This window comes from Oreochromis aureus, linkage group 11, assembly GCF_013358895.1.
Source record: "Oreochromis aureus strain Israel breed Guangdong linkage group 11, ZZ_aureus, whole genome shotgun sequence".
Classification (NCBI taxonomy): Eukaryota; Metazoa; Chordata; class Actinopteri; order Cichliformes; family Cichlidae; genus Oreochromis; species Oreochromis aureus.
Window position 1 is genome coordinate 19,132,393 of NC_052952.1, and position 26,298 is coordinate 19,158,690.

The window sequence follows — 26,298 nt, forward strand, 5'->3', positions numbered from 1 at the left end:
TTTTCCGAATGCATCACACGATCGTTCTAATCTTGATAAAGGAGCTGAAAGAAGACCTAAGTGGTGAGTGTCACAGACATCATCATCATCATCTTGATTACAGATTTATACCACTGCCTGGAGGTATTAATATTTGATTACTTCAGAGCCTCAGACAACAGGGTCTTAAATTTAATGACAGGAACCACTCGTGGTACATAGAGGTGTAAAATTACTACGAACTGCCATACACTGAACACTGTTAAGGGGTGAAAGGAGTGCTTAGGAGTAAGCTGGAAGGAAACTGCAGTAGTTGTCTTTTTCCTCAGTGTTCTTTGAGGTATGATGCACTGAATGGTGAAGTCTCGGTAGATTTTATTAGTTGAGATTTTACTGCTATATTTACACTGGGGTGGTAGTTTGAGAAAAAGGTAATCCTCTAATAGAGTCACTTTTATCAGCAGTGTGATCTTATACAGTGGCAATTATGCCTTCTAATTTGGTGAATGTTGCATGACTGACTCCTAATCTAATTATTACAAACCTTCAAAAAAAGGGCAATACAGTTCCACAGTAAAGTAGTACAGCTCTGAAACATCGTCTTCCAAAAGCTGCTTCAAGTTCAGATGTCTGCAAAAATTTCCAACATTGTGGAAAGTTTAACAGCGAGAAGCTGAGTGAAAGTTATAAAAATCATCTACTTTAAGCTGGGCCTCTAAAATATACACTCACTTTGTTACATACAACCATTCAACTGAAGATTAATGCTAGTATGTGTGAGTCAACACACAGCAGCCCCTCAGCACATTTAGGCTTGACATAGTCAAAACAACCTTAACAAAACTTAAAGCTACAGCAGCAGCAGATCACACCAGGTATCACTCCAGTCAGCTAAAAATAGGAAACTGAGGCTGTAATTCAAGTCTGGATTTCTGATTTCCATGTGGATGGCAGTCAGGATTTGGGCTTTAACAATATGAAAGCATGAATCCCTCATATTTTGTATCAAGGGTTCAGGCTGCTGGCGGTGTAATGGCATGGGATACATTTTCTCTGCACACTTTGGACGCCTTAGACCAAGGCAAGCACCATTTAAACACCACAGCCTACCTAAGCATTGTTGCCGACTATAGGACCAAATTATGAGAACAGTGCACCCAGGTACTGATGGCTGCTTCCAGCAGGTAACGCACCCTTGACAAAAAGCTCCTGTTATCTCAGACTGTTTTTTAAAAATTACAATCAGTTCACTCATTTGGCCTCCAGAGTCACCAACAGAGCACCTCTGGATTATAGAGGAAGAGGAGATTCACATCATGGAAGTGCAGCTGACAAATCTGTGTCAAAAATCTCGGAGCACCTTGTTGAGTCTTTGCCACGAAGAATGAAGGCAGCTCTGAATGCAAAAAGAAGTCCAAACTGATGCTATCAAGGCTTGTGAGTGTAAACAGGATGTGAAAAAGAAAATTTTTACAAAATAAAAATCTCAACTTCCCTTTCTAGCAATATATTTGCATATGGCTGCACGGAGGCAAGAAAATACATGAAGGCTATGAGAACGCTGCGCTTGTCTTCTTGTTTTCTGCATATTTCACTTTCAATACCAAGTATTGTCTATTTACTTTTAATCTTTTTTTACTTTTAAACTAAAATGAGAAAGACCATGTTACCGCCAAAATGGGAAAAAAAAATCTAAATAACACACACTTCATAAGACTTAAATCAAAACTTTATTTTCAGACACACAAACTGTAGTTTGAATTATCATTAGACGTTGTTACTTGGCACTAGTCTGGTGTTTAATACAGCAAATTCTGTAATTTTTTTTTACCACATTATTCATTTTTGTTGTCATATAAAATTAAAAAAAAGGTCAGTACAAAAAAAGTTGCGCTGCAATTGATACATGGCAGCTTCTCAGTTATAAAAACAAACAAAAAACCCCCAAACATACACACACAGACTTTATAACCAATAACTACAATTTGAAAGAGAAAGTTACATTAATAAAATCCTAGAAGCATACATTCATCTCTTCTTATGATCCTCCCCTCGCAGTAAAACCAGACAGTTTAAGGCCCCTTTGGTCACAAAGTGAAAAATGATTGGATCATAAATCTCTTTCCTAACCAACAACAACCCTTTGAATCATGGTGTCATATTAGCATTTCATAGTGTTCAAGCACAGTGTCTACACTGTGATTCACATAGCTAAAGATAAGTAAACCCTTTATGGAAATACGGTAAACAAAACCCTGTGTCAGCTGTTCTCACAGTACCAATCATGACAAACTCACCATAAATATGAATCCCCAAACTAACCATCAGAGGTTTTTACAAGGCACTGAAATAAAAAAATCCCCTGAGTATGATGCAGCATGCTACATCACCTTTCTCCTTATGTTACAGTAGTGTTTCAAGATGGACATTTAAACATTTCTGCTTTTTTCCTCCACTGTATTCTCAGCTTTTCCAGCAGGACGACACAAAAGTCAATGTGTCTAATGTAAACACGCTACAACCACAACACAGTCCATGTGATCCGCTCATCCTGACATGTAGGAGTAGAGGACAATATGTGTTACCTGCACTTTAGTCTAGTGGTATTTATACTTAAGTAAGAAAGATGTGTTGCAAGTTGTGTGAATATACATATGTATTATTCTCCCTCCTGTCTGTAGTGAATGACGTAGTAGTCGTGGACGTACATCAGGACAGCAAACGGCTGACCGATAATGATGGAAATCCAAACTGCAGCGTTGCCGTAGTTACCACGCAGGAAACGGCCAACGAACCAGGCTAATGGAAGCTGGTGAGCGAATAAAACATCATTAAAAAAAACCCACAAGGAGTAATCATGACATATCACGAATGACAGCCCTAATTAACCTAACTTTAATTTATTTAACTTTCTTTTTGCTTGTAAATATTAAACCCAGAGAGGCAGCCCATGGTAGCTGATTATCACTGGTACATCAAACATCTCCCGCTATATTAATAAGGTTATTTATTAAGTTAGTTATTTTGGGGTCAAATACTGACAACACCACAAAATGTCCATCAACAGTTCAAAGAAATATTATAAAAATGTCTGTATTTTGACCCTCTGTATGACTTAGTTATATATAATGATGACATCTGGTCTCCATATAGCATTTTTTTTTAGCATTTTTAAACACTGAGCAGGAATTTGCACCCGTTACATTAAAAATTTCAGTACACGGCAGTTTGTGTCAACTGTAGCTGTATATTTATCGTCTTACCTGTGCCATCATGCCCATAAAAGCCCATAATCTGAACATCCTGAGGGGAACACTCACTAAGTACTGGCAGATACAGACAGGGAAAGAAAAATCAGAATCATCAATATTCAGCTATAATTTCTAGGAATATGATTGATAACTTGCACCACACTGAAAAAGAGCTACAACAGTGTGGACATTGTATTTTGTCTAGGTCAATGTGCGGTCATGTAAGAAAGAATGTTTTTCGCAACACTGTATGCAATCCTGTGAAAAACGAAACACACCCGGTGATTCACTAGCTTGCAGAACCACCTTTAGCAGCAATAACTTGAAGCAGATAATTTCTATATGACTTTATCAGTCATGGAGGCATTTTGACCCACACTTATTTACAACATTGCTTCAGTTCATTGAGGTCTGGACTTTGACTGGGCCATTGCAACACCTTCATTCATTTCTTTTTCAGCCATTCTGTTGTAGATTTGCTGCTGTGCTTGGGACCACTGTCCTGTTGCATGACCCAGATTTAGCCAAGTTTTAGCTGTTGGACAGATGCCCTGACACGGGTCACAGTCAGGTCACTGAATGCAAGGTGCTCAAGTCCTGTGGCTGCAAAACAAGCCCAAATCATCACCCCTCCACCACTGTGCTTTACATTTAGTATGAGGAGTTTGTGCTGATATGCTGTGTTCTTGTTCTGGTCACTTTGGTTTGATCTGTCTAAACAACGTTGTTCCAAAAGTTTTGTGGTCTGAACCACAAAACTTCTGTAATGTCCTGAACATCACTAAATGCTCCAGACAAGCGAAGAGGAAAGATTTCTGCTTTTATAGAGGTGGTAACACTTTTTTACTAGTTAACCAATCAGTGCATTTGATTAGCAGCACCTGGTTGCTACTTTTTTCTTTTTGAATGACAGTAAAAGCTCAGCAGAAAAAGCAGTTCTGGTCTCAATTCTTACCTCATGGAAAAAAGCTGACAAGAAGAAGACAGCTGATTGGCTGAACATTTTGCTGAATCCTCTCCTCAGAAGCGGCTTGTAAAAGTGGCTGCAAGACACACAGAAGAACAGATATAAAAATGTGTGAATACCTACATTCAAATCAGAGAGACAGATTATTCTGAGAACAAATTATATTTTTTCAGTAAACTAGAATTTGTTTACCATGTGTACTACAGTAGATCTGCTGTAATTCTGTCTCTCTAACAGAAAATACACTTTAGAAGGCACCGTATTTACTTCATCTTGTTTAATAGAAATGCATTTGCTCCTGTTGCTGTATTTACCACCGCCGCTTATTCAATCACAGCCAGATGAATCCACTTCCTAAATACATCAGTGTGCCTTGTTAAGCGCGTCCCACTGCATCAAATTCACCGCCGTCTCCTGTGCCGAGTCCTATAATTTAATTCCTCCCTTCTAATGTCCTAGTGTGTGAATAATTCACTTTACCGTAGACACCACTTGTGCACCGGGATGTTCCAGTTCTGCCAGAAATATGTCACCGACTCCGAATTCCTATAAAAAAAAAAAAAGCCATCAAACAGTGTGCTGGATTACAGCCTCTAAATAATGGATTTAAAGCAGCTTGATTAATATTGATAGACATGAAGAAATCTGTTCTCATGAGAACGGAGGAAATAAAAGCAATTATTCCACAGTCCACTGACTGACACCTATTTACAAATATTAGAAATACACAAACTGATTCATAAGTTTACTGCTTTGATTATACAAATGGCATTGATATAAACCCAAATACATTCATGAGAATGCACATAAATCCTCTCTCTTATGCACACACATGCAGTTATTAGTGCATGGAGCTGCTCTGAAAAAGTGTTTGAGCACAGTCCACAAACACAATCACAAACAACACAGACAAAAACTTACCACCAGTCTTTGTAAAACTGTCTGTCACCAAAGCGCAGCAGCTCAGCTGTGAAGTTCAAAGATGAGTGGAAGAACCAATAGAAAAACATCAGCCAAAGCAAGTGATTAGGAACCTGGAAAGACAAATTCAAGTCTCGTGAACAAGAACAACAGACGACCATCACCCAACATGCTGCTGAAACTCTTTAATTCCAAGATCTCAAGAAAGTCTCAGTATACGTTGTAGCATGACCTCTGGTTATAAATAAACTGTCGCTTTATACTGCATGTCCAAAACACTGACAAGTACAAGAACTGGAAAATAAACTGCTCTGATATTTTGCTTCACATCATTATCAAAACTGGAGCTCTGTTTTCATGTCATGGTGCTTAATGTTATTGTGTTTACTCACAGCCAATCGCAGGAGTCTCTCAGTCATCCTGGACAGATCCATGTCCTACATGAGAGAAAACATGAGAAAAGAGGCGTGAATTGACAAACACACAGTAAAGGTCATTACACACCAAGCGCATTACGAAAAACTGACAAAAAATTCCGACATTTTCGATTTTGAACTTGTCGCATAACTTCAGTTTTATGCAATTATCAAGAGAATGCAGCAGCAAGGTGAATTTCATGATCTGATCCGCTGAGCCGATTGACCTGGAACACTGTCTAGCTGTGTGTCTGAGGTAAAAATAATAATATATTATATTTTACTATTTACATGTTTTTGTAAATTCAATACTGGTGCAAGCTTTGAGTCAAGAGCGCACTTGTTGGTCTGATTGGTCAGATCTGAAAATTGAGCTTGGTTGCAAATAAGGTTGAAAGTTTGCTAAATTATGCAGCTGGTGTGAACGTTACAGATAGTGGACTCCAAAAATTATTTTTAAGGCACAAAATACTTGAACAGATTTTACGCATCTGGTTTAAAAACACTTCACACTTGTAGCTTCTGTCTCATTTGGCCTGACTTACCTCTAGTGGTTTCATTGAGCTCTGAATGATGGGAATCATCCACTGACAGAAAGAGAAAAAAATACTTAAGCTACTTTAAAACATGAGCTGCAACATACACATTTTAAACGGTGATGTTTAGCTTTATCCGACTCTACCTGCTGAGTGAGTCCAACTAACAGCTGGGTGAAAAAAAGCTGAGGAGAAAGACACAAATTGATAGAGTGACATTACTTCAGTGATATAAATGGCCTTTTTTCAGTTTCACTCTTAAAGGATGCACCTGTTTGTCTGACATGTTGGGATTGTGCCCTGTGTTGTTGATCAAACTTGTACATATACTGCATCGTATCCATAACCCAATATTTCTGCAGAAATATGCCACCTTTATACTGTGATCTAGCACTTAAGCACTTTTAGGTGATACTTCTAATCGTCTGAGTGTGCGTCTGTGCTTACTTTGAACACACAGCTACACTAAATGTGTTTAATGGGTGATGCTAACATGAGATATTTCCTCACCATCTCAAAAAGTCTCCTTAGCAGGAAGCTCATGCGAATTTTTGGAGAGCGGGGGAAGTTGAGCTCATAGCACAGAGTCGGCGCAAAGATGAAGTAGTACATGTCTACAGAGGTGGAGAGAAAGTCAGTGTGTTAACCAGAACATGTGACACAGTAAAACAGAAGCAGCGGTGCATCACAGAAACACGATCAACTCACATCCCAGCAAACAGTAATGATAACAAAAGCTCTGAGTACCTCGGAGGGTGAGGTTGCCAGGATAACACACTTTGCGTTCACCTTCATAGAAACGGTGTTCTGATGGGCCTGTACCAGACATAAATAAAATTTACACACAGCAATGTCACCATTCATGCAAGTTTCATTAAAAAGCTGTGGTGTCAACGATCTGCCAGTAGATGTCACCATAACAGCACGAGCAATATACTGAAAGCTCTTTCTGGGTAGAAACTAAATCACATTAAAAGCCATTTCAAGCATAAAAACAAAATGATAATGTATATTGCTTACTTTCCTATGATGTCAGTGAGTGTAAAATATAAATCTAAATAAGCATGCGTATGTGTGACTTACAAGACAGTGACCTGGACAGTTTCTTTGCCTTCATAGTGCTCAGCTCTCTGCACCAAAAGTTGACATCCTTATAGGAGTACAGTTTAAGTAAGACAATGGTGTAAGTACCAAGTACGAATAAACCACCAACTGTCATGGGGAGAGGGAGAAAAAGAGGTAAGGATTAGCACTGTGGATAAACTAATGCAGAAACATGTAATTAGCTCATATGTGGTCTAAGAAGAAGATGAGGAAGATATGAGGGGATGCTAACAGACAGGAAAAAATAGCGAAGAAGAATGGATGACGACATAAAAACTAAGAGAACAATGCAAGCAAAAAAAATTATGGGATGTATGTTAGAAGCAGAGCCAGGGACAGGATGGAAAACAGAGCAGAGAGGTAGGAGAGTGAAAAATGGAAAGGAGACAGACAATGAGAGGCTGTCATTTGATCTGGAACAAACAGCAAAACAAGCTCAGCTAAATAAATCATCTCAACACAAAGTATAAAAGCAGTCTAACTATGCCAAGGACATTATTACATAGTCACCATGTTGTTGTTGTTTTTATGAGAGTATGTGCACTCAGAAACCCGTGCCAAAGTTTGTGCTAATTGGCCAATGAGGAAAAGCTGATTTGAAAGGAGATCAATAAACATATTTAGTAAATTGCAAGCACACGCTTACACCAGCTTGCCTACCAGGGCTTTATCAATAGTCACCATATGCTTGATAGAAAGGGATCAAGCCGGACAGAGAACAAACACGCACTCGTATATGTGCACAAACACTCAGAAACGCACAAACAAAAACTGCCTGTTGTGCCAGCAGGGTGAGGAGGAGGTCAGCACACCTGGCAGCAAACCATACCAGATCTTATCCATTAACCATCTGTCTCTCTGGCTCAGTGTGGCTCCTAAACTGCTAGATTTTCTTCAAGACAGTGATTCCAGAGATAGGGAATCGTAAAAAGCACACAGAGGCGAGCTTGAGTGGGGAAAAACATGCCAAAACCAGCCCCCTCTCAGATGTGGTGTCGCCTAACGCTGTACTTCACTATGCAAAGAAAGCTTTGATAGCTTTATGCATGCAGTTTCTGAGTCGTAGTTTGGTAAGCCGAGTAAGAGCATGCTTTAGAATATTAGAGGGTGGTTTACACCTGCTTATAAAAATACACAATGTATGTGGCACTTTACACCATCTATGTGTGATTTTTATTTTTCAGTTTTTCAAATTCGCACTGTTATCAGAAACACTGCTGTAAGGACACTCAAACCCAGGTGCACACACCTAAAGCCATGATGCATTAAAGGACCAATCCAAAGCTTTGAAAATAATGAAATGATGTCAGCAGATAACAGTAAAGTTTAGTAGTATGTTAGCAAATTTGATTGAATGTCTATAACTGTATTACCATCCTTCGTCTGTCACACAGACACACAAAATTAGCTGTGTTTTGTAATATTGCATTTACATGATAATTGACAACGTGACTGTGAAAATATCCCTAATATATGCCCCCAAAACTTAATATCAGTATGCACACTTATTCGTACATACACACACCTGCCCTCTGTCAATTGTCCTTCCTGTGCGAACAGCAGTGCAGAGAAAACAGACAGACAGATGGACCGACTCCTTTACTTCTACACCTCCCAGTGAGAGAACAGATGAGATGAGGGAGGAGAAGAGGAGAGAAAAAATAACCCAAAAGGGGAAACAATGACTTTCTGGGATCAAATAAACCAGCCTTACATAGGAAACTCTCAACATGGATGTCCTTTGATTGATATAAAGTCAGGGGTGTGCTTACTAAAGCTTGAAGAGTAAAGGATTGGTGCTGTGCCAAAACAACCGAACTAAATACATTTATCAAGTCCATGACATAAAACACTCCTACCGTGGAACATTTGTGGATTAAGTGACAAATGTGACCTTGCCGGTGAAATATTTGTCAAGTGTCAAGTTCATTGCGTGTTCCAGCTAAAACTATACAGCCCCGGTACAGGCTAAGATTTTACCGTAGTATAAACCAGTCAGTCGGGGGAAATAGTGAAATTTGGATAACTACCACATTACGCCACAAGTAGACTTTTTCTGACACATCTTATTACTCTTAGATGACAAATACTGTGTACTTTCCGTAACAGGTTATCTGCATTGGTCAAGAAATTTGCGATGACACAGCAGTTAAATTTCCTGTTGAATGCAAATTATTGGCATTAAGCAATAACATTTCAGTAGATGCAATAATCTATTGTTTTATGATAAAAAAAAAAGTATTTCTCATTAAATTTATGAGGACTTCTGTGTACTTGTCATTCCTGTAAAAGTACGGTATGCTGTATTCTCAATTCATCGTGGGTCAATCATGTTGCGTGTATGATGAAGACAGAAGGTAGTGAACCTTGAATAACCCTGCACAGCAAGCCACACCCCTTTCCATTCCTTTCCTATCCTTTCTTCTCCTTTCCTCCCCTCTCCTCTCCTCAGAGCCAGCTGGAAACAATCCAGTCATGACCAACTGGTCCATTACCACTAACCGACTCCAATTATGACTCTGTATCAGAGATGCCTTTTACTGCACTGCCGAACTGGCTGCGTGTTTCTGTGAAGGGCAAGGAAGTGGATGTTCTCTTAATCTTTATTACCCTTAAATATTTTTCTACATTGTAAACTACGAGTGAACGGATAATGTTTTGGCTGCATAAGAGATGAGACTATTTTAGTAAATTATTAGTCGCAGTAATGTACAGTTGTTAGGAACAAGATTGCAGGGAGGACAGTTGAATAATAGGGAAATACATTTTACCTGAGGTCACGGAGGGAACCAATAGGACCACTGCTGCAGGGAACGTTAGCAGAACGGCCATGTTAATGCAATGGACCAGAAGTCCCACAAGTTCACTGAATGAACCCTGTGTCCAAAGAGAAAAACATAGGAACAGCAGGAGCTTTTATGTCACATCTTAACAGTGTATCCATTTCTAGAAAAACTGCCTCCATTTTGGTCGCAGGCTTTTAGTCTTGGGTATTTACTGGTGACCCAATTCTAAAACACCGCCAATTATTACAGAAACTAAATGTTTTAACCATTTTTTACTTCTCACCCCACCACAGATCGCATTTTAAGTTATTCTGGCCTAGTTAAGTTAAAAAACAACAAAAACCAAAACAAAACTGTTCCAATTGGTGCCAAACAGGCAGAGCATAGCTGAATGTGCCCCAAATGTAGATGGTGAAACTAATTTCTCATTTTACCATTTCACATTTGCAGATGCAACTGGGGAGGGTCAGCTCCTCAGTCAGCTTTAGAGAACAGTTTTAGAAAAATAATCCCACCCGAGACTTGGGAAAGTGCTCTGAATTCAGCAGTCCAGTTAAAATTCACACTGCTCTCATGTTTTAGTGCAAGCAGGGTTTCTCTTCTCACCTTCGACAGCTGCCTTTCGGTATAGAGAGCCACCAGAATGAACACATTGGACACTGTCAGACAAAATGAACCATGTCAGTGCTGATGCTCAGTGATCATTTTTTCAGCCTGTATTTACACTAGGGAGATCATGAACTGAAGACATTTTGGCTCCAAAAACATGGTATTCAGCAGAACTCCATCATTTTAGTCAGTGACTTCTACATTTTAAAAGCAGTGCTGATAAAATATGCCAATTTCAAGTTTTGGCTGAAAATTTCCTGAAACCTTCTGAGCAACATGGTGTCTCTCACACACACAGACACACACAGACTTTCACATGATTAAATAGCAACACCTGATGAAAGAAATGAAGCAGCAATAATAGAGCATATGTGTTTCACAGCACATACCAACTGCTAGACAGCTGAGTGACTAGACCGGTCGATGTGTGTGTAAAAGCTCTCTCTCTCTCACACACACACACACACACACACACACACACACACACACACACACACACACACACACACACACACACACACACACACACACACACACACACAAGCCCGTTCAGCTATCTTAGTGAGGACCTTCATTGACAAACCCTAACCATTAAAAATGAATGCCTAACCCTAACCCTTACCCTAAACCTAACCATAACCTAATTGTAACCCTGAAACTAAAACCACAAAAAAAACGGCCTTCAAACTTGCGAGGACCGGTGAGTGTGTCCTCACAAGTGACTGTTGGTTCTCACAAGTATAGCAGAATGCAGATTTTGGTCCTCACAAAGATAGCTAAACAGGAACACACACACACACACAAAGAATCACATCATTTTATATTCTTTATCAATTATTTTTGGTTTCCTGCACAGTATATCCATCTCCATATTCAATGTCTGCTGCTCTTTTGACAACTTGATGTGGAGGTTATCAAATAAATGAGTGTACTTTAAACTGTTTACTTGAATATGTAAAATCAAAAAGGCCATGGAGCAAATGACTGTGACAGAAAAATCCCAAGGGAATCAATCAAGTAACATAATCAAGAAGTTTCTTTAGTGAAGCTTTAGAAAATGCAATAAAAAAGAAGATATTCTACAGTATGATTTCATATCCACACTTCAGAAAGACAGGTATAATTTTGGGACATATGGTACTGTGCAAAAGTCTTGAGCAACACCTCATTTCTTTTTACTTTGCTTCCAAGGAGCTAGACTTCTTGTAATTTTTAAAGTGGTGTTGAGCAATAGTTCTCAAGGCTTTCTGAGAGTCTTTGAAAGTTTTTCTTTGGATACTGTCTGCTTTTTCACTCCTTTTCAGTCCATCAGAGGAAGGTTATTCTTTTTTTGTTTATACTGTAAAAAAGCACCTAACTCAAGGGCTAAACCAGTGTTGTTTCAACATAGCAGAGAAAACTTAGCTCAGAATCAATTTTAAATTATATCTTTAGGCCTTTTGTTACTTGCAGCCTCTCACGAAAATCACACCATTTGTTCCAATTTTATTAGCTGAAACTATGCAAAATTACAAGGATAACATGGTTTAACAGGCATAACATAATATTTTTGCAGCAACAAGGTGATTCCCAAAGAGCTACCAACCAAAACCTTGGATGGTATACAGTGTTTCATATCAATTACATCAGATGAAAATCTACTTGTGTCTCTGCATCTATCTGTATCAATATCTGTTTCAGTATCTAAAAGTTATGTTGTTAAGAAATGGGACAAAAACATCCAGCAAAGACTTGACACAGGACCTACGAGGTGCATCTGGACCTTCAGATAATCCATCTGTTTGTTGAAGCCTCAGAAATGCTCTCAGTGGAAGGGTGACCATCAAGAAGCCATTTTTAGGGAGGGAAACTGGGAGAAATGGCTGAGGTATGACAAACTACACAAGAACAGGACTGACAACAGGGTTTATGGAGCGATGAATCCAAATGTAAATTTTCTGGTTCAAACTGTTGTCAATATGTACAGACCAAGGTGCAACATTGACTGTCTACAGTCATAATACAGAGGAGGCTCTGTCATGGTTTGGGGCTGCATTTCAGCCAGTGGTGGAGACAATGATCCAAAACACAAAATGAAACAATATCAATCATAGACTGACCTCCTCAGAGCTCAGACTTCAACATTACTGAAGCAGTGTGGGATCATCTTGCCAGAAAACTGAATAAAGGGCAGCCAACATCCAAAGACGAGCTCTGAATGTACTTCAACAAGCCTGGAGAACTATTCCTGAAGACTACTTGGCGGGCGATCGTGGCTCAAGAGTTGGGAGTTCGCCTTGTAATCGGAAGGTTGCCGGTTCGAGTCCTGGCTTGGACAGTCTTGGTCGTTGTGTCCTTGGGCAAGACACTTCACCCGCTGCCTACTGGTGGTGGTCAGAGGGCCCGGTGGCGCCAGTGTCCGGCAGCCTCGCCTCTGTCAGTGCGCCCCAGGGTGGCTGTGGCTACAATGTAGCTTGCCATCACATGTGGGTGGATGACTGGTTGTGTAAAGCGCTTTGGGGTCCTTAGGGACTAGTAAAGTGCTATACAAATTAGAGATGGACCGATCCGATATTACATATCGGTATCGGTCCGATACTGACGTAAATTACTGGATCGGATATCGGCGAGAAATAAAAAAAAAAAAAAGTAATCCGATCCATTAAATATCAAAAAAGCACCTCACAAAACTTGCGAGACGGCGTAACTCGGCTCATAACCGTAGCACGTCGGAGCAGTGTGCCTCACGTGATAGAGCAGCTGTGTGTATTTGGAGCCTTGCTAGCAAACGAGCATTTCATCTCCGAGGAAGTTATCCCAGAGAGAAGTAAAGCAAGTGTGTAAGTTCATCTCTGAATGTTTGTAAAGCGTTCCCACGTTAAGCTTAACAACCGATATATGGAGCGACTGCCTCTTCTTGCTGCTACTTCAATCGTGAAACGGCTTAATGATCAGCTGATCGGCTTTTCTGTCGCGAGTCTGTCTCGCTTCTTTGTTTTTGGCCCACTTTGCACTAGAGATGGCACGATACCACTTTTTTATGTCCGATACCGATACCGATATCATAAATTTGGATATCTGCCGATACCGATATGAATCCGATATAGTGTGTTTTTTAATCAATAAAACTGTTTTTTTAATATCTTGCTGCATTTTGTATAAGTTCATACTCAAGTTTAAATAAACAACAACACTAAAGCTATTCTGTTATACCTGTATGTAAAAAATACACTGCACCCAAAATATTTCATAGTTCAGCAACACTGATCAATCTAATAAACTTAAACCTACTCCATCCTCCCTATTCTGGTATTTTAAAAGTATAGCAGAAATATTAAGCAACCTAACTAATAGGGTTGCAAACTCCCAGCAAAAAAAAAAAAAAAATAGGAACCACCTCCCACCTCCACGTCATGATGCTTAATCGATGTAATCAACTTTAATTTGAAGCAGGGTGAAAAAAAATGCACAGAATTAAATTATTTTTCAAGAATAATTAAATAGATTCAACATCTTTCTTCAACAGAATTGCAGAATTCACAGATGGTACTTTCCCAAAGGAAAAAGTACTATAGCTTACTAGGGTATATTAGACTTAACAGTTACTATATACAGTAATGGACTTCTATACATTTTACATCAGATTAAAACTTTGGGTGTAAGATTCAGATAATTATTTATTAAAAGCTAGACATTTTAAATGAGAATAAGAAAGAAAAGTATGTCTTTGTGCCCCTTTTCCCTGTTCATGCCCCTATCGGCCCCTGGCTAAACTTTGCTAGATCCGCCCCTGCACAGTTACCAGCCGTCAGCTACGTGAAAAGGATCCTGGTGTAGAAAGTAATATTAAATAAATTCTAACAACAGCTTATCAAGCTTAAAGGTGCTGCTGTTGTTCCACCGCTGGTTTCCTCTTTCTGGTGCAAAGTGGGCCAAAAACAAAGAAGAGAGACGGACTCGCGACAGAAAAGCCGATCAGCTGATCACTAAGCAGTTTCACATTGAAGTAGCCGCAGGAAGGTGAGGGAGAGAGAGAGAGAGGCAGTCGCTCCATATATCAGTTGTTAAGCTTAACATGGGAACGCTTTACAAACATTCAGAGATGAACTTACACACTTGCTTTACTTCTCTCTGGGATAACTTCCTCGGAGATGAAATGCTGGTTTGGTAGCCAGGCTACAAATACACACAGCCGCTCTATCACATGAGCATACTGCTCAGACGTGCTACGGTTATGAGCCGAGTTACGCCGTGTTGCAAGTTTTGTGAGGTGTTTTTTTTTTTAATATTTAATGTATCGGATTACATTTTTAATTTCTCACCGATATCCGATCCAGTAATTTACGTCAGTATCGGACCGATACCGATACGCAATATCGGATCGGTCCATCTCTACTTTGCACCAGAAAGAGGAAACCAGCGGCTGAACAACAGCAGCACCTTTAAGCTTGATAAGCTGTTGTTAGAATTTATTTAATATTACTTTCTACACCAGGATCCTTTTCTACGTAGCTGACGGCTGGTAACTGTGCAGGGGCGGATCTAGCAAAGTTTAGCCAGGGGGGCCGATAGGGCATGAACAGGGAAAAGGGGGCACAAAGACATACTTTTCTTTCTTATTCTCATTTAAAATTACACCCAAAGTTTTAATCTGATGTAAAATGTATAGAAGTCCATTACTGTATATAGTAACTGTTAAGTCTAATATACCCTAGTAAGCTATAGTACTTTTTCCTTTGGGAAAGTACCATTTGTGAATTCTGCAATTCTGTTGAAGAAAGATGTTGAATCTATTTAATTATTCTTGAAAAATAATTTATTTCTGTGCATTTTTTTTCACCCTGCATCAAATTTAAGTTGATTACATCGATTAAGCATCATGAGGTGGAGGGTGGGGGGTGGTTCCCTATTTTTTTTTTGGGTGGGGTGGGGGAGTTTGCAACCCTATTAGTTAGGTTGCTTAATATTTCTGCTAAGTACTCTTTAAAATACCAGAATAGGGAGGATGGAGTAGGTTTAAGTTTATTAGATTGATCAGTGTTGCTGAACTATGAAATATTTTGGGTGCAGTGTATTTTTTACATACAGGTATAACAGAATAGCTTTAGTGTTGTTGTTTATTTAAACTTGAGTATGAACTTATACAAAATGCAGCAAGATATTAAAAAAACAGTTTTATTGATTAAAAAACACACTATATCGGATTCATATCGGTATCGGCAGATATCCAAATTTATGATATCGGTATCGGTATCGGACATAAAAAAGTGGTATCGTGCCATCTCTAATACAAATACAGGCCATTTACTTAAAGAAATGACAAGAAATCTTGTCTAAGAGAGTTCAGGCAGCAATGAAGAATACGTTGGTCATGCTAAAATATTGACTTTCAAGCTTGTTAGAATTGTATAAACTCTGTTTTCGCCTTATATTCTGTGTGTGTCCATACAGTCTTTTCTTTCTGTATTGTAACAGTTACAAGGGCAGGATTAAAATCACTGGTATGTAAGCTTCTCATTTCTCTGACTAGACTACGCTGATGACAAATGATTGCAGCAATTGTTCTTGAAACCCTTATCAGTCATTAGCATCGTGTCAACTGTCTAACAGAGTGAGCAGATGTGTAAACTGTCAGGCATTTCAACTACTGGGGGTTCATCATGTGATCATCAACACTGTCACCCTTGATAACTGCCATTACAAATCAATTTATTTAGTCATTCAGTCACATGGTTGTTTTTGATTTCGTGGTATACACGGCACAGCGAAGACAGGAAGGAGTAAATGTGCTGCAGGCACAGCAGAGTCTATACAGTAAGATTACTGTGCACAAACAAAAGCAATTAATCAGCCTGCAGGCATCACTTCAGACCTCACAATACACTCCCATTATACTCATCTTTAAATTCACCTATAAGAAGGAAAAAGAAAAGTATGGAGTCAGGAAACCTGTCTTGTAACTAGGCTGCGTTTAACATGAGGACAACTCTGCTTTCAGCTAATATGCAAAGGAGAGTATCATGAAGGATAACACAGCAAATTTTACAAAGTACTGTGAGTGTATCAAGATCATCGGTGCTAAATTTTAAAAAAGTTAAACAATTTAATACATTTAAATAAGGATCTTCATTACAATTTTATTATTACCATCATTATTGTTGTATAATAATATTCACAGAATAAGAGACTTCTAAATGCAGAGAAGAGAAACCAGACAAAAGAACATCTGAGAAGAGCCCAAATCTTATTCCCTACTGCTTTTTCTTTTGCAAAGCATCTGTTGAGCCTCTTTGCCAAATACCAACTACTGTATTGTGCCCAAACTGCATCAAACTGGAACAAACAACTCAATTTAGCACCTGTTAGACACACAAACCTTTTATCTGGTGCCTTCAGGTATATATTGTAGAAGCAATGCACTTACTACAGCAAAGTAAAATAACATTTATCACTCACAATAGAGTTTTCTTAATGTCTAACTTTCTTTCCAAAGTTTGCCCATTTTGCTGGTAGGCTTCATGAAGTGTAGACTGTGTTTGTGTGTGTGGGAGTGTGCGTAAGTTACTGCAGTGACTCTCTGAATGCCCTCGGGGGATAGGCTGCTTTACTGTCCATGCCACTGTAAACAGACTCCCATCCTCACCTGCCTCTTACCCATTGTCTGTGCAGTCATTTGCCTTAACTCCATCCATTTCTCTCCTCCTCCCTCCCTTTCCCTTCTCCGGTCCTGAGTTGATGCAGCACTTTACTCCACCACTCTCCTGCTCTTTCTACCCCGTCTCCCTCTGCCTGTTCTTTTCTTGTTTTCCAACCATCTATACAATTTTACTTACTTAACTTGGCTTCCATTAAATGCTTCCTCCTTACTTCTCTTCTTCATCCCTCTCTCTTACTTCCCATTTTTCTCCCTCCTCCTCTCTGCAGGCGAACACCAGTATGCAGTATATAGGGCAGGTGAGTGTCCCTCTAGAGACACTGAAAGCTGCACCACTGCAGACCTTCACTGCAATATACCATAAAAGTAAGTACTAGGAAAAAAAACTGCATGTGTTCGTCTTATAGCAGGGTAGGCCTTAAAGGAAGTGGCTCTATAATCAAACATGTAAGGACAAAGAAACTCAAAACATATTCAGTTGAATGTTATTTCCACCTATTTTTCTGAAATGTTCTTGCTAGGCTGATCAACGAATTGCAACGAATTACTGAAGCATAAAAGAAAATACAGTACATAAGGCAAAAACAGAGCCTGTACAATTCTAATAAGCTTGAAAGTCAATATTTTGTTTATTCTTTATCATTTTTAATATTTAAAACAACTCTCTTAAACAAGAGTCCTTTTATTTTCTTTAAGTAGTCTTCAGGAATAGTTCTCCAGGCTTCTTGAAGGACATTCGAAGCTCTTCTTTGAACCTTGGCTGCCTTTTGTTTTAAAATTGTTCCATTGTGTGTTTTACTGCTCTGGCAGTTTGGAATCATTCTCATGGTGAAAAAAAATGAAGCTGTTGCCTATCAGACACTTTCACGATGGTACTGCATGGTGGATGATAATCTGGTGGTACTTTTCTGTGTGCATAAATCCATCAAGATCCCCAACACCACTGACCGAATTCAGCCCCAAACCATCACAGAGCCTCTACTATGTTTTACAGATGGCTGCAGACACTCACTGTTGTACCTCTCTCCTTACCTTCTCCACACATAGTGATAATAATTTAAGCCAATCCACAAGACCTGTTGCCACTGATTTTCCATCCAGTTCTTGTGTAATGTGGGGTACCTCCCAGTTTCTCTTCCTTATGACTGACTTCTTGGCAGACACCCTTCCACTGAGACCCTTTCTAATAAGCAGTAGCTCAATAAACTTAAGGTCCAGATGGATCTATCAGTTTCTGTTTTTGTCCTATTGCTTAAGGGCAAGACTTTCAAACATTGTTCATTTACTGTAGGTAACTTTTTTCCGCATGACCTGACATTTACACTTTTGTCCCCACTCATCTTGGCGACAGGATGTTAGAAAGTTTCTAAGGATTTTATTTTAAACCTGGTTCTTTGCTAAATTAAAACTTTCCCCAGAACATGTGCAGGTACAAGGAGTGGACTGAAAATGAGTGAAAAAAGTCACCAACCTTCATACAACCTGGACTGCTACTGCTTAAGATCACTTTAGAAAGAAGAAATAATATACTATATACGACCAACTTATAAGAAAGCTGGTTGTCCTGGTCTTGGTTATACAAGCATTTCGTGCATTTTGTTTTGTAGCTAAGATTTTTATGGTTTTTTTAACCCAGAAATAATATAATCAATGTAAAATAATAATGAATAATTTCCATTATTTTGAAGTGTTCCACAGAAAATATACCTACCAATCACTAGGCAAGCTGCTGGCCAGCTGTAGGGATCATTCAGAAACAAAGAAACCACCTGAATAGGATCGACCAAAACACCGTACCTAAAAAAAACAAAAGAAAGAACGATGGCCAATAAAAAAGCCAGGATCCAAATTAAGACACGTGTGTTTTTACATATCTGAGCTTCAATGTAAGTAACGCAAACTTCTCACAGAAATACTGTGAGAAGTTTGCATTAATAGTTTAAAACTGACGCAGTGCTGAATCAGTTTTCTGCTTCATATATAATATTTTCCACAGCAGTTATTTTAACTTCTGAGAGAAAAACCCCCCCACAAGTGTAACAAATGACATTATGACATTATCAAGTTTCCCAGTAAGCCATCTCAGTTTTTTGAGAACTTGGTGAACCTCGCGTCACATTTAAAACATCACCCTCATTAATGTTTAAGAATGGCACACTGGGTAAAAGTAGTGCATGAAGCCTTTTGAAATAATAGCTAATAAAACATTCTCACCGTAAGAGGTTTTCTAAGAAGAGGCGAGCATTGCTCAGTACCTGTAATAAGAAGAAACAGTTAATGATAAATATTTCTTGCACAACAATCCTCCTTACACTTTTCTCCACATGTACATTTATTTCATGGTTCTCATTTTAAAGCCTTCAGATTTAATTGAATTGCCTCATCGTTCTGTATCACCCTCTCCTCCATGGTCATCTCCTTCTCTTGCTCCCCTGTTTTGCACTCCTTGCTGTATCCTGTCCGTTTGCTCTCCTCAGCTAAATGAATTGTAATATCTTATTACCAAACACAAAATCTCTGGCTCTGTCAGAATGAAGGAAAAACCTCCTATAATGAACACAATGATTTGTTGGATTAGCAGGGTTCACCACCCGAATCTCCTCTTGTTTCCTGCCATAATTGGCCCATTCTCCCAAGCACAGGCGAGAAAGAACTGCAAAATGTGCTAAGCTTGACATTAACAGGTCAGTTATTTTACTGTGGATGTACACTATTTGACATCTCTAGAAAATACACATTAGCTAGTTAGCTCATCTGTTCACACTTCATCACAATGTAGTTACTGCACGCAAAATAACAAATGTGACCTTCATCTTGAGAACAATTTCAATGAAGAACTGTTCACTAAAAATCTGACCAATACTCTTGGAGAAGTAGCCATTCTTGTGAATCGGGAATAGATGAACAACAGATTCCTGACTATGGCTAGAACTCATAGGTTTTTTTTTCTTGATGAGTGAAAAATTATCTGCCTGAACTATTTAACTTGAACAAAATACTTTTAGAGGCTAGAGTAAGACTTCTGGTTTGCTGCTATTGTGTGTCTGTGGTAAACCCCCACCTGAGAGGAAACTCTGCACAAAGAGGAAATGAGTGGACAGAAGCAGCACAACAGTAATGACAGCAAAACGTGACTCTGCATATTTTTTACCTCTTCACTTGGATGAAGTGCAGTGAAAAATCTGCATTTTATTAGGATGAATGTTGGCTGAAATGCTGGTGACATTTTTATACAATCACCATTAGTACAAACAAGGGTTAGCAGAAGTGACGGAGGTCATGTCCATATATCAGAAGATAAGTTAATCAGGGTCCTAATCCGGACAATCATTTTGTTTATTATTTAATGCGATATTGAGTTATCTCAATGTATTAGTCTATGACAGTGGATGGTCTGTATCACTTGCAAGAGTCCATTACTATCTACACTAATTGCTAAACTGATATTAAGTTATTTGCAATAAGATAAGATGTATCTTATTGAAAAAAAAAAAAAAATCAATAATCAAAAAACCTAATTACAGCTGACAGGCACCTGACAGGCCTGTACTGCGAAGCAGGATATCATTGTATACAGGTCACTTGGGGGCCAACCCTGGGTTTTTGTATTATGAAGGTGGTTCACACCTTACTGGGGTACATCACCATGGTAACTTATGCTGCAAGCCTAACACCATCGGGGCCGCAGCTGAATATTAATTTGAATATTAATTCAAAGGAATACTCAATAATAACCCATCAGATAGAGTTGATAAGTGTGATATTAATAACTCTGGTTCATCTGCAGCAGCTGTGTTACTTGCATTTGTCATTATGTGTCTAACCTATTCATATTTTTCTAATACTATAGTTTACTCTTCCTTTGTAAAAATCAGCTGCTCAGTTGCCGCTACAATAATCATTATGATTGGTCAGATGCTGCCAATGCTTAGCAACTTAGCAAGTTGATAACCAGTTTTATTTTGACTGCTTATCCTGACTTCCATTTAGGGTAAATGAATCGAGATAATGGTAAGATACTCTGGGTATGTTGAACTCGCTCCAGTTCTGTCTCGGATCCTCGTGCTTTAAATTTCAATATTGAACTAACATAGCTGCCCTGCTGCATTGTAATCATAAAAATCACTATTTCATACCAATACATCTGGCAAAAACACAAAAACTGACAATTACACCCACAGTATGTGCTGTTGGAATTAAAATTAAAGAAAAAACATGAGTGGGAGATAGAGATGGGAAAGATGTTTGGCTTTATGCCACTGGATACATGTTGGCCATGTTTGTAAATTCATTGAAAATCAACAAAAATATCATCTTATCTGTTCAAACAACAAAACAAGACTGTCGAATGTTTTTTTTTAGGATGGAGATCTTTTGTGGGAACACATATGTTTCTTTTTGTATGCGTCTTACCAGCATTACCACACACCAGTTGAGGACTCCTCTGTAGTTTTTATAACCACTGGCTGAACTCAGCAGGGACTCCTGTGTTTTGTGACAGTTACTGAAATAAATAAGATGGATACAGTAAATGAGTGAGACAATGAATGAAAAAAAATGAATGTATTAATCCATCCATCCATCCATTCGCTTCCGCTTATCCTTTCCAGGGTCGCGGGGGGCGCTGGAGCCTATCCCAGCTGTCATAGGGCGAGAGGCGGGGTACACCCTGGACAGGTCACCAGTCTGTCGCAGGGCCATTAATGTTGCATTGATTTTTATTTGGATTCTACACTGCAATTACAGGACAAAGTTACATACACAGTGAGTGCTAGGAGCTCTGTGAAGGTTTTCATAGTCCTGCAGTGCTTTGAAAAACTAAGTACTCCTCATTAAATTGTAGAACAACCTTTAGAAACAACAGCTTTAAGTAATCACTTCCTGTCAGATTTTATCAGTATCTCACATCATTGTGGGGAAATTTTGTCCCACTCTTCTTTATAGCATTGCTTTAGTTGTTTGAGGTTTGCTGTAGACACTCACTGTTGTACCTCTCTCCTGACCACCTCTGTACATACTGGTGATAATTTCAACCAGAAATTTCAAATTTGGATTCATCACTTAATCAGAACTGTTGCAACTGATTTTCAGTCCAGTTCTTGTGTATTTTGGCATTCCTCAGACTTTTCTCCTCCCTGTTTCCCTACATTAAAAACGGCTTTTTGACTGCACCCTTCCACCCAGGCCATTTCTGATGAGGCTTCAGCAAACAGCAGTAGGTTCCACATGCATCTCTCTGTTCCTGTGTCAGGTCTTTGCTGGATTTTCTTCCTATTTCTTAAGGACATGAATTTCAGATTCTTTTCATCTGCTGCAGATAGTCTTTAGGCCTCCACTTTCTCCATTTTCCTCAACCTTTTTAAGTACACACTGCACACCATGCCAAGTTTTCAGGTATAGTTCTTTGGGAACAACATTGTACACCTTTTGTACATTAAACTAAACAAATAGGGAATAAATTATGCGTTTTTTGCAACTGGTAGTTAGTAGCAAACCTCTAAAGATAAAAAAAAAAAAACGTTCAAAGACCTTCACTAAACCTGGAGACCTATTGCTCCATAACTCTTTAAAAATGTCAAGAAAGCATCGCTACTTAGAAGCAAAATATAGAAGAAAAGAAGCGATAAAAACGAATATGCGACATAATGAGGGATGAAGGGTGGCTCGAAACTTTTGCATACCAAACAGTGTTATATCGGCTGTTTGTGTTACATAACTGGTCTGAGAAGATTAAGTTAATTCACGCCTATTCACAGGGTTCCCCTTTAGACAGCCTCCAGCATTATGCATTTTATTTATTAGAGACACTAAAGTTCCTGGAACTCGGCCCAGCAGCACTAAAGAAGAGCGGGAGTGTAAGTATGAATGAATGGGTGACAACTGTGAAAAAATAAACAGACTCTGTTCCAGATCGCCCCCATACGACCCCGAACCAAGTCGTTACCTACAATGAATAACAAGGACACGTATTTAGCATTAAGAAACGCTAATGTTGTATACATTAGCCGTTAGCCACTGGCAGCATGTTGTCATATCTTTCCTGAAGGAAAAACACAAAACTCTTCCCACTTTCCTCAAACTGGGCAACACTTCAGTAAGTTTATCCAGCTCACCTCAACATGTCACTTATGTCATTCCTGCGTTTCTTCTTATCGTTCTTCGTTTTATTCCAGCTTATTTCCAGTGAATGGTCACGTTTGTTATGTTCATTTTCAAAGCTAATGTCTGCGGCCACCAAGCTCTGACGATCCGCTTCAAACCTCCTGTTCATCGGCTGTAGAGTCGCAGCTCTCGCCGCTGCGAGAGTCGCTCTTCTCCTGTGGGTTAATGTTTCGGCTGGCTTGTAGTCACCCATGATGACAGAGAAAGAGATGGGATAGAAAAAACAAGTAATAACTCACAGAAGTCCACTTCAACCGTTCACCGCGGATAATAGCATGCTTGTGGCAACGGTGACACCCAGGCGTAGTAGTCTACAGAGAGGGGGAAGTAAAAGGGTTGCAAAACAATCCGCCCAAAGCTCAGATTTCAGTACAGTTGACACACACACACAGAGGTAGGAGTGTATTCATGACGCTGAAGGTGAAAGCACTGTAACTTGTTTGACTGTTGCACACTGTGTGACAGGTGAGTCAGACTCTACGCTGAGGGCTTAGCCGGTTCAAGGAAGAGGCATAATGAGCTATTATCCGGGTCCCAAACAGCATGTAAGCATGTTAGAGACAACACAGCGCAAAAATGCGGGGTTTGAGCTCCTCTCAGACACCAATAAAGACATGTGATGCATACTAAACGCCAGCAAGACGGAACACCAGCAGAATTACAAGTTGACAAAATAGTCCATCAGTTCATTCCCGTTCACCACTCTCGAGGCTTTATTATTACAAGATGTTAATTAGAGGATCAGTGTAATTTTCTTGTAGTTCATGTTGGGCAATTAAAAGTTGAGTTTCAAAATAATTAAGTATCAGCTGAGGATGTAAATGAACTTTTATTGCAAGTTTAAGTGCCAAAAACGCAGCTGAGGTTGATTAATTTCAAGCCAGGGGTGTCATGTTTTGATGGGCATTTGGATTAAGAGTAGACTAAGCAAGTGTCTAGAAATTCATTTTGAGAAGGGGATGGAGAGGTGGGATTACAGCATCCATAAATATATATGCATGTATATATATATGTATATACAATGTATAATATATGTGAAAATAAAAAAAGAAACTGAAGAAACGCTGTTAAACTTAGTGTCATGGTCTTGGGTCTTTGACCCAGCGTTGTGAGTTTTGGAAAGTTAAGGTTTCCTCTAGTTTTGTATTTTTTGATGATTTTTTTGATCTCTTGTTTTTTCTGTTATTTAAACTTCTGTTCATTATTATGATTTTTTGCTTTCTGCTACCTATGTCTTGTTTGATCCCTCTCTATCCCCAGGTGTGTCCCGATGTTGGTCTGTGTCCTGTTTTAAGTGTATTCAGTTTCTTCAGTTTCCACTTTGTCCTATTCCCTTTTGTTTAGTTAACTGTTTGATTGTCTGTATTCTTCTTTGCATTGTCCCCTCATACTCCCGTTGTGTAGCCTTAGTTTTATATAACCTAGCTGCGCTCTGACCTGGCTCTGTGTTTATTTTTGTGCCTTTGTAAATTAGCAGTAATAAAAGTCAAATGCTTTCATGTCCTGTCTCCTGCATCCTGTACTTTGACTCCAAATCCTTCCTTCAGCACAGCGGTACATGACAAGAGTTAGATTGTATGATGAACAGAAAACAGAGAATCAGCACTGGTTCTGGTAAATGGACTGGTTCTTATATAGTGCTTTTCTACTCTACTTGAGCACTCACTTTATACAACATGCCTCATAAACCGATCCATACGAGTACTTTTTTCTACACATGAGCGCTTTCTATCTAACATTCAGACACATTCATACTCCAAAGCTGTGCCTGTATGGTGTCCATCTGTGTGATGAACTAAACTACTTCTGCCAAGGACAGACCCATGTGAAGGCTGAATGCTGAGTTTACCTCTAAAATAATGATATGCAAATCATCAGTGTCAATGGGGAACTGCAACAGTAAAATTAAACAGTACTTCAGCGCGGTTGTTTCTGTGGTAAACTAGGATTTGAGTAACTTCAAAGAAACACAGCTTGCAACATGTACAAGCTCAGCTGTGAAACCAGAGTGCACAAGACCACTAATGCAACTTGTAAGAACCAGAGAAAGAGCGAGTAAAAATCAAAGGCATTAACCAATTTAATTGGACCGTGGAGAGCAGTTCATTTAACCATGTCTGCGCCATATGGGTGAAAAAAGTGCTGTGATTGACTATAAAATGAAGAAGCACTGAATAAGTGCAACCATGCTTTCTTTTATTGAATACAGTGGCTAGATGATTCCTTTGTGTGTCCAAGGCCTATCCACAGGCATGCCATTGTTTCAAGCTGTAATTGTTAAAGTGATGAATACCTCTTTTCAGTGATGTGGTGTCGATGTCTAATCTAGAACCGGTTTCGCGCATTCCCACTGGGAAAAAAATGGTGCCAAAAAGCTGCAACTTGCCACCGACACCACAAAATAGCTGGGCCCAAAGTTGTAGCCGCTTATATCAGGGTGCAAGTGTTCAAGTGCTTCTGTCCACACTGGTTGTTTTATGTCATGGAAATTGCTCCAACATCCAAAGTGTAACGGTACAAACACAAGAAGACATTCTCAGGCATCAAGGCAGGACTGGCATGTAAGTGGTAAAAAGGCAGCGGTCTCAGCTAAATCTGACAAGAACTTTTAGTAGTTCAGAATTAGAGATTATGATTTTACCATAACAAATCACGTTTGAGGTTTTCTTTGAACTATCTTCGCTTGCACCCTGTAAGTTACTGTACTCTTGGTGTAAAAGACTGTTTGAAAGCTTTTGTTTAATGAGAATGCCCTTTCTGTCTGTTCTAGTTCGGTGTGTTTATCCATACTAAGGTGAGAGCCGATCAGTAGCATTGATTCGGCTTTATCAGTCCTTAAGGTTGTCTTTTAGAGTAATGAGCCCGCCTGCAGTTGTCGGGATAAGAGACCTTGGAGAGAGATCAATAAGAAACTTATGACTAATTGTTTTAAC

The 26,298-nt window shown here is 39.2% G+C and overlaps 1 protein-coding gene across 1 annotated transcript; it reads right to left on the reverse strand.

Moving 5' to 3' along the window:
• Positions 1-1,690: 1,690 nt before the first annotated feature.
• dgat1b (diacylglycerol O-acyltransferase 1b) lies at positions 1,691-24,267 on the reverse strand. Its single transcript, XM_031754031.2, has 17 exons — positions 23,317-24,267; positions 21,617-21,707; positions 19,418-19,458; positions 18,915-19,000; positions 10,567-10,619; positions 9,946-10,051; positions 7,154-7,282; positions 6,818-6,886; positions 6,581-6,684; positions 6,217-6,255; positions 6,080-6,121; positions 5,511-5,555; positions 5,119-5,231; positions 4,678-4,743; positions 4,186-4,273; positions 3,243-3,305; positions 1,691-2,788 (listed from the first exon to the last, which is right to left on the reverse strand). The coding sequence occupies exons 1-17, from the start codon at positions 23,556-23,558 to the stop codon at positions 2,639-2,641; spliced, it is 1,527 nt and encodes a 508-aa protein (XP_031609891.1). The 5' UTR covers positions 23,559-24,267; the 3' UTR covers positions 1,691-2,638.
• Between the last annotated feature and the right edge of the window lie 2,031 nt (positions 24,268-26,298).

Coding starts and splice junctions, on each gene's coding strand:
- dgat1b (XM_031754031.2), bottom strand. CDS start 23,558: ATGGGTGACTACAAGCCAGCCGAAACATTAACCCACAGGAGAAGAGCG. Junction 19,459..21,616: donor ACTGGTGTGTGGTAATGCTG/GTAAGACGCATA, acceptor TTCTTATTACAG/GTACTGAGCAATGCTCGCCT. Junction 19,001..19,417: donor TTCTTAGAAAACCTCTTACG/GTGAGAATGTTT, acceptor TGTTTTTTTTAG/GTACGGTGTTTTGGTCGATC.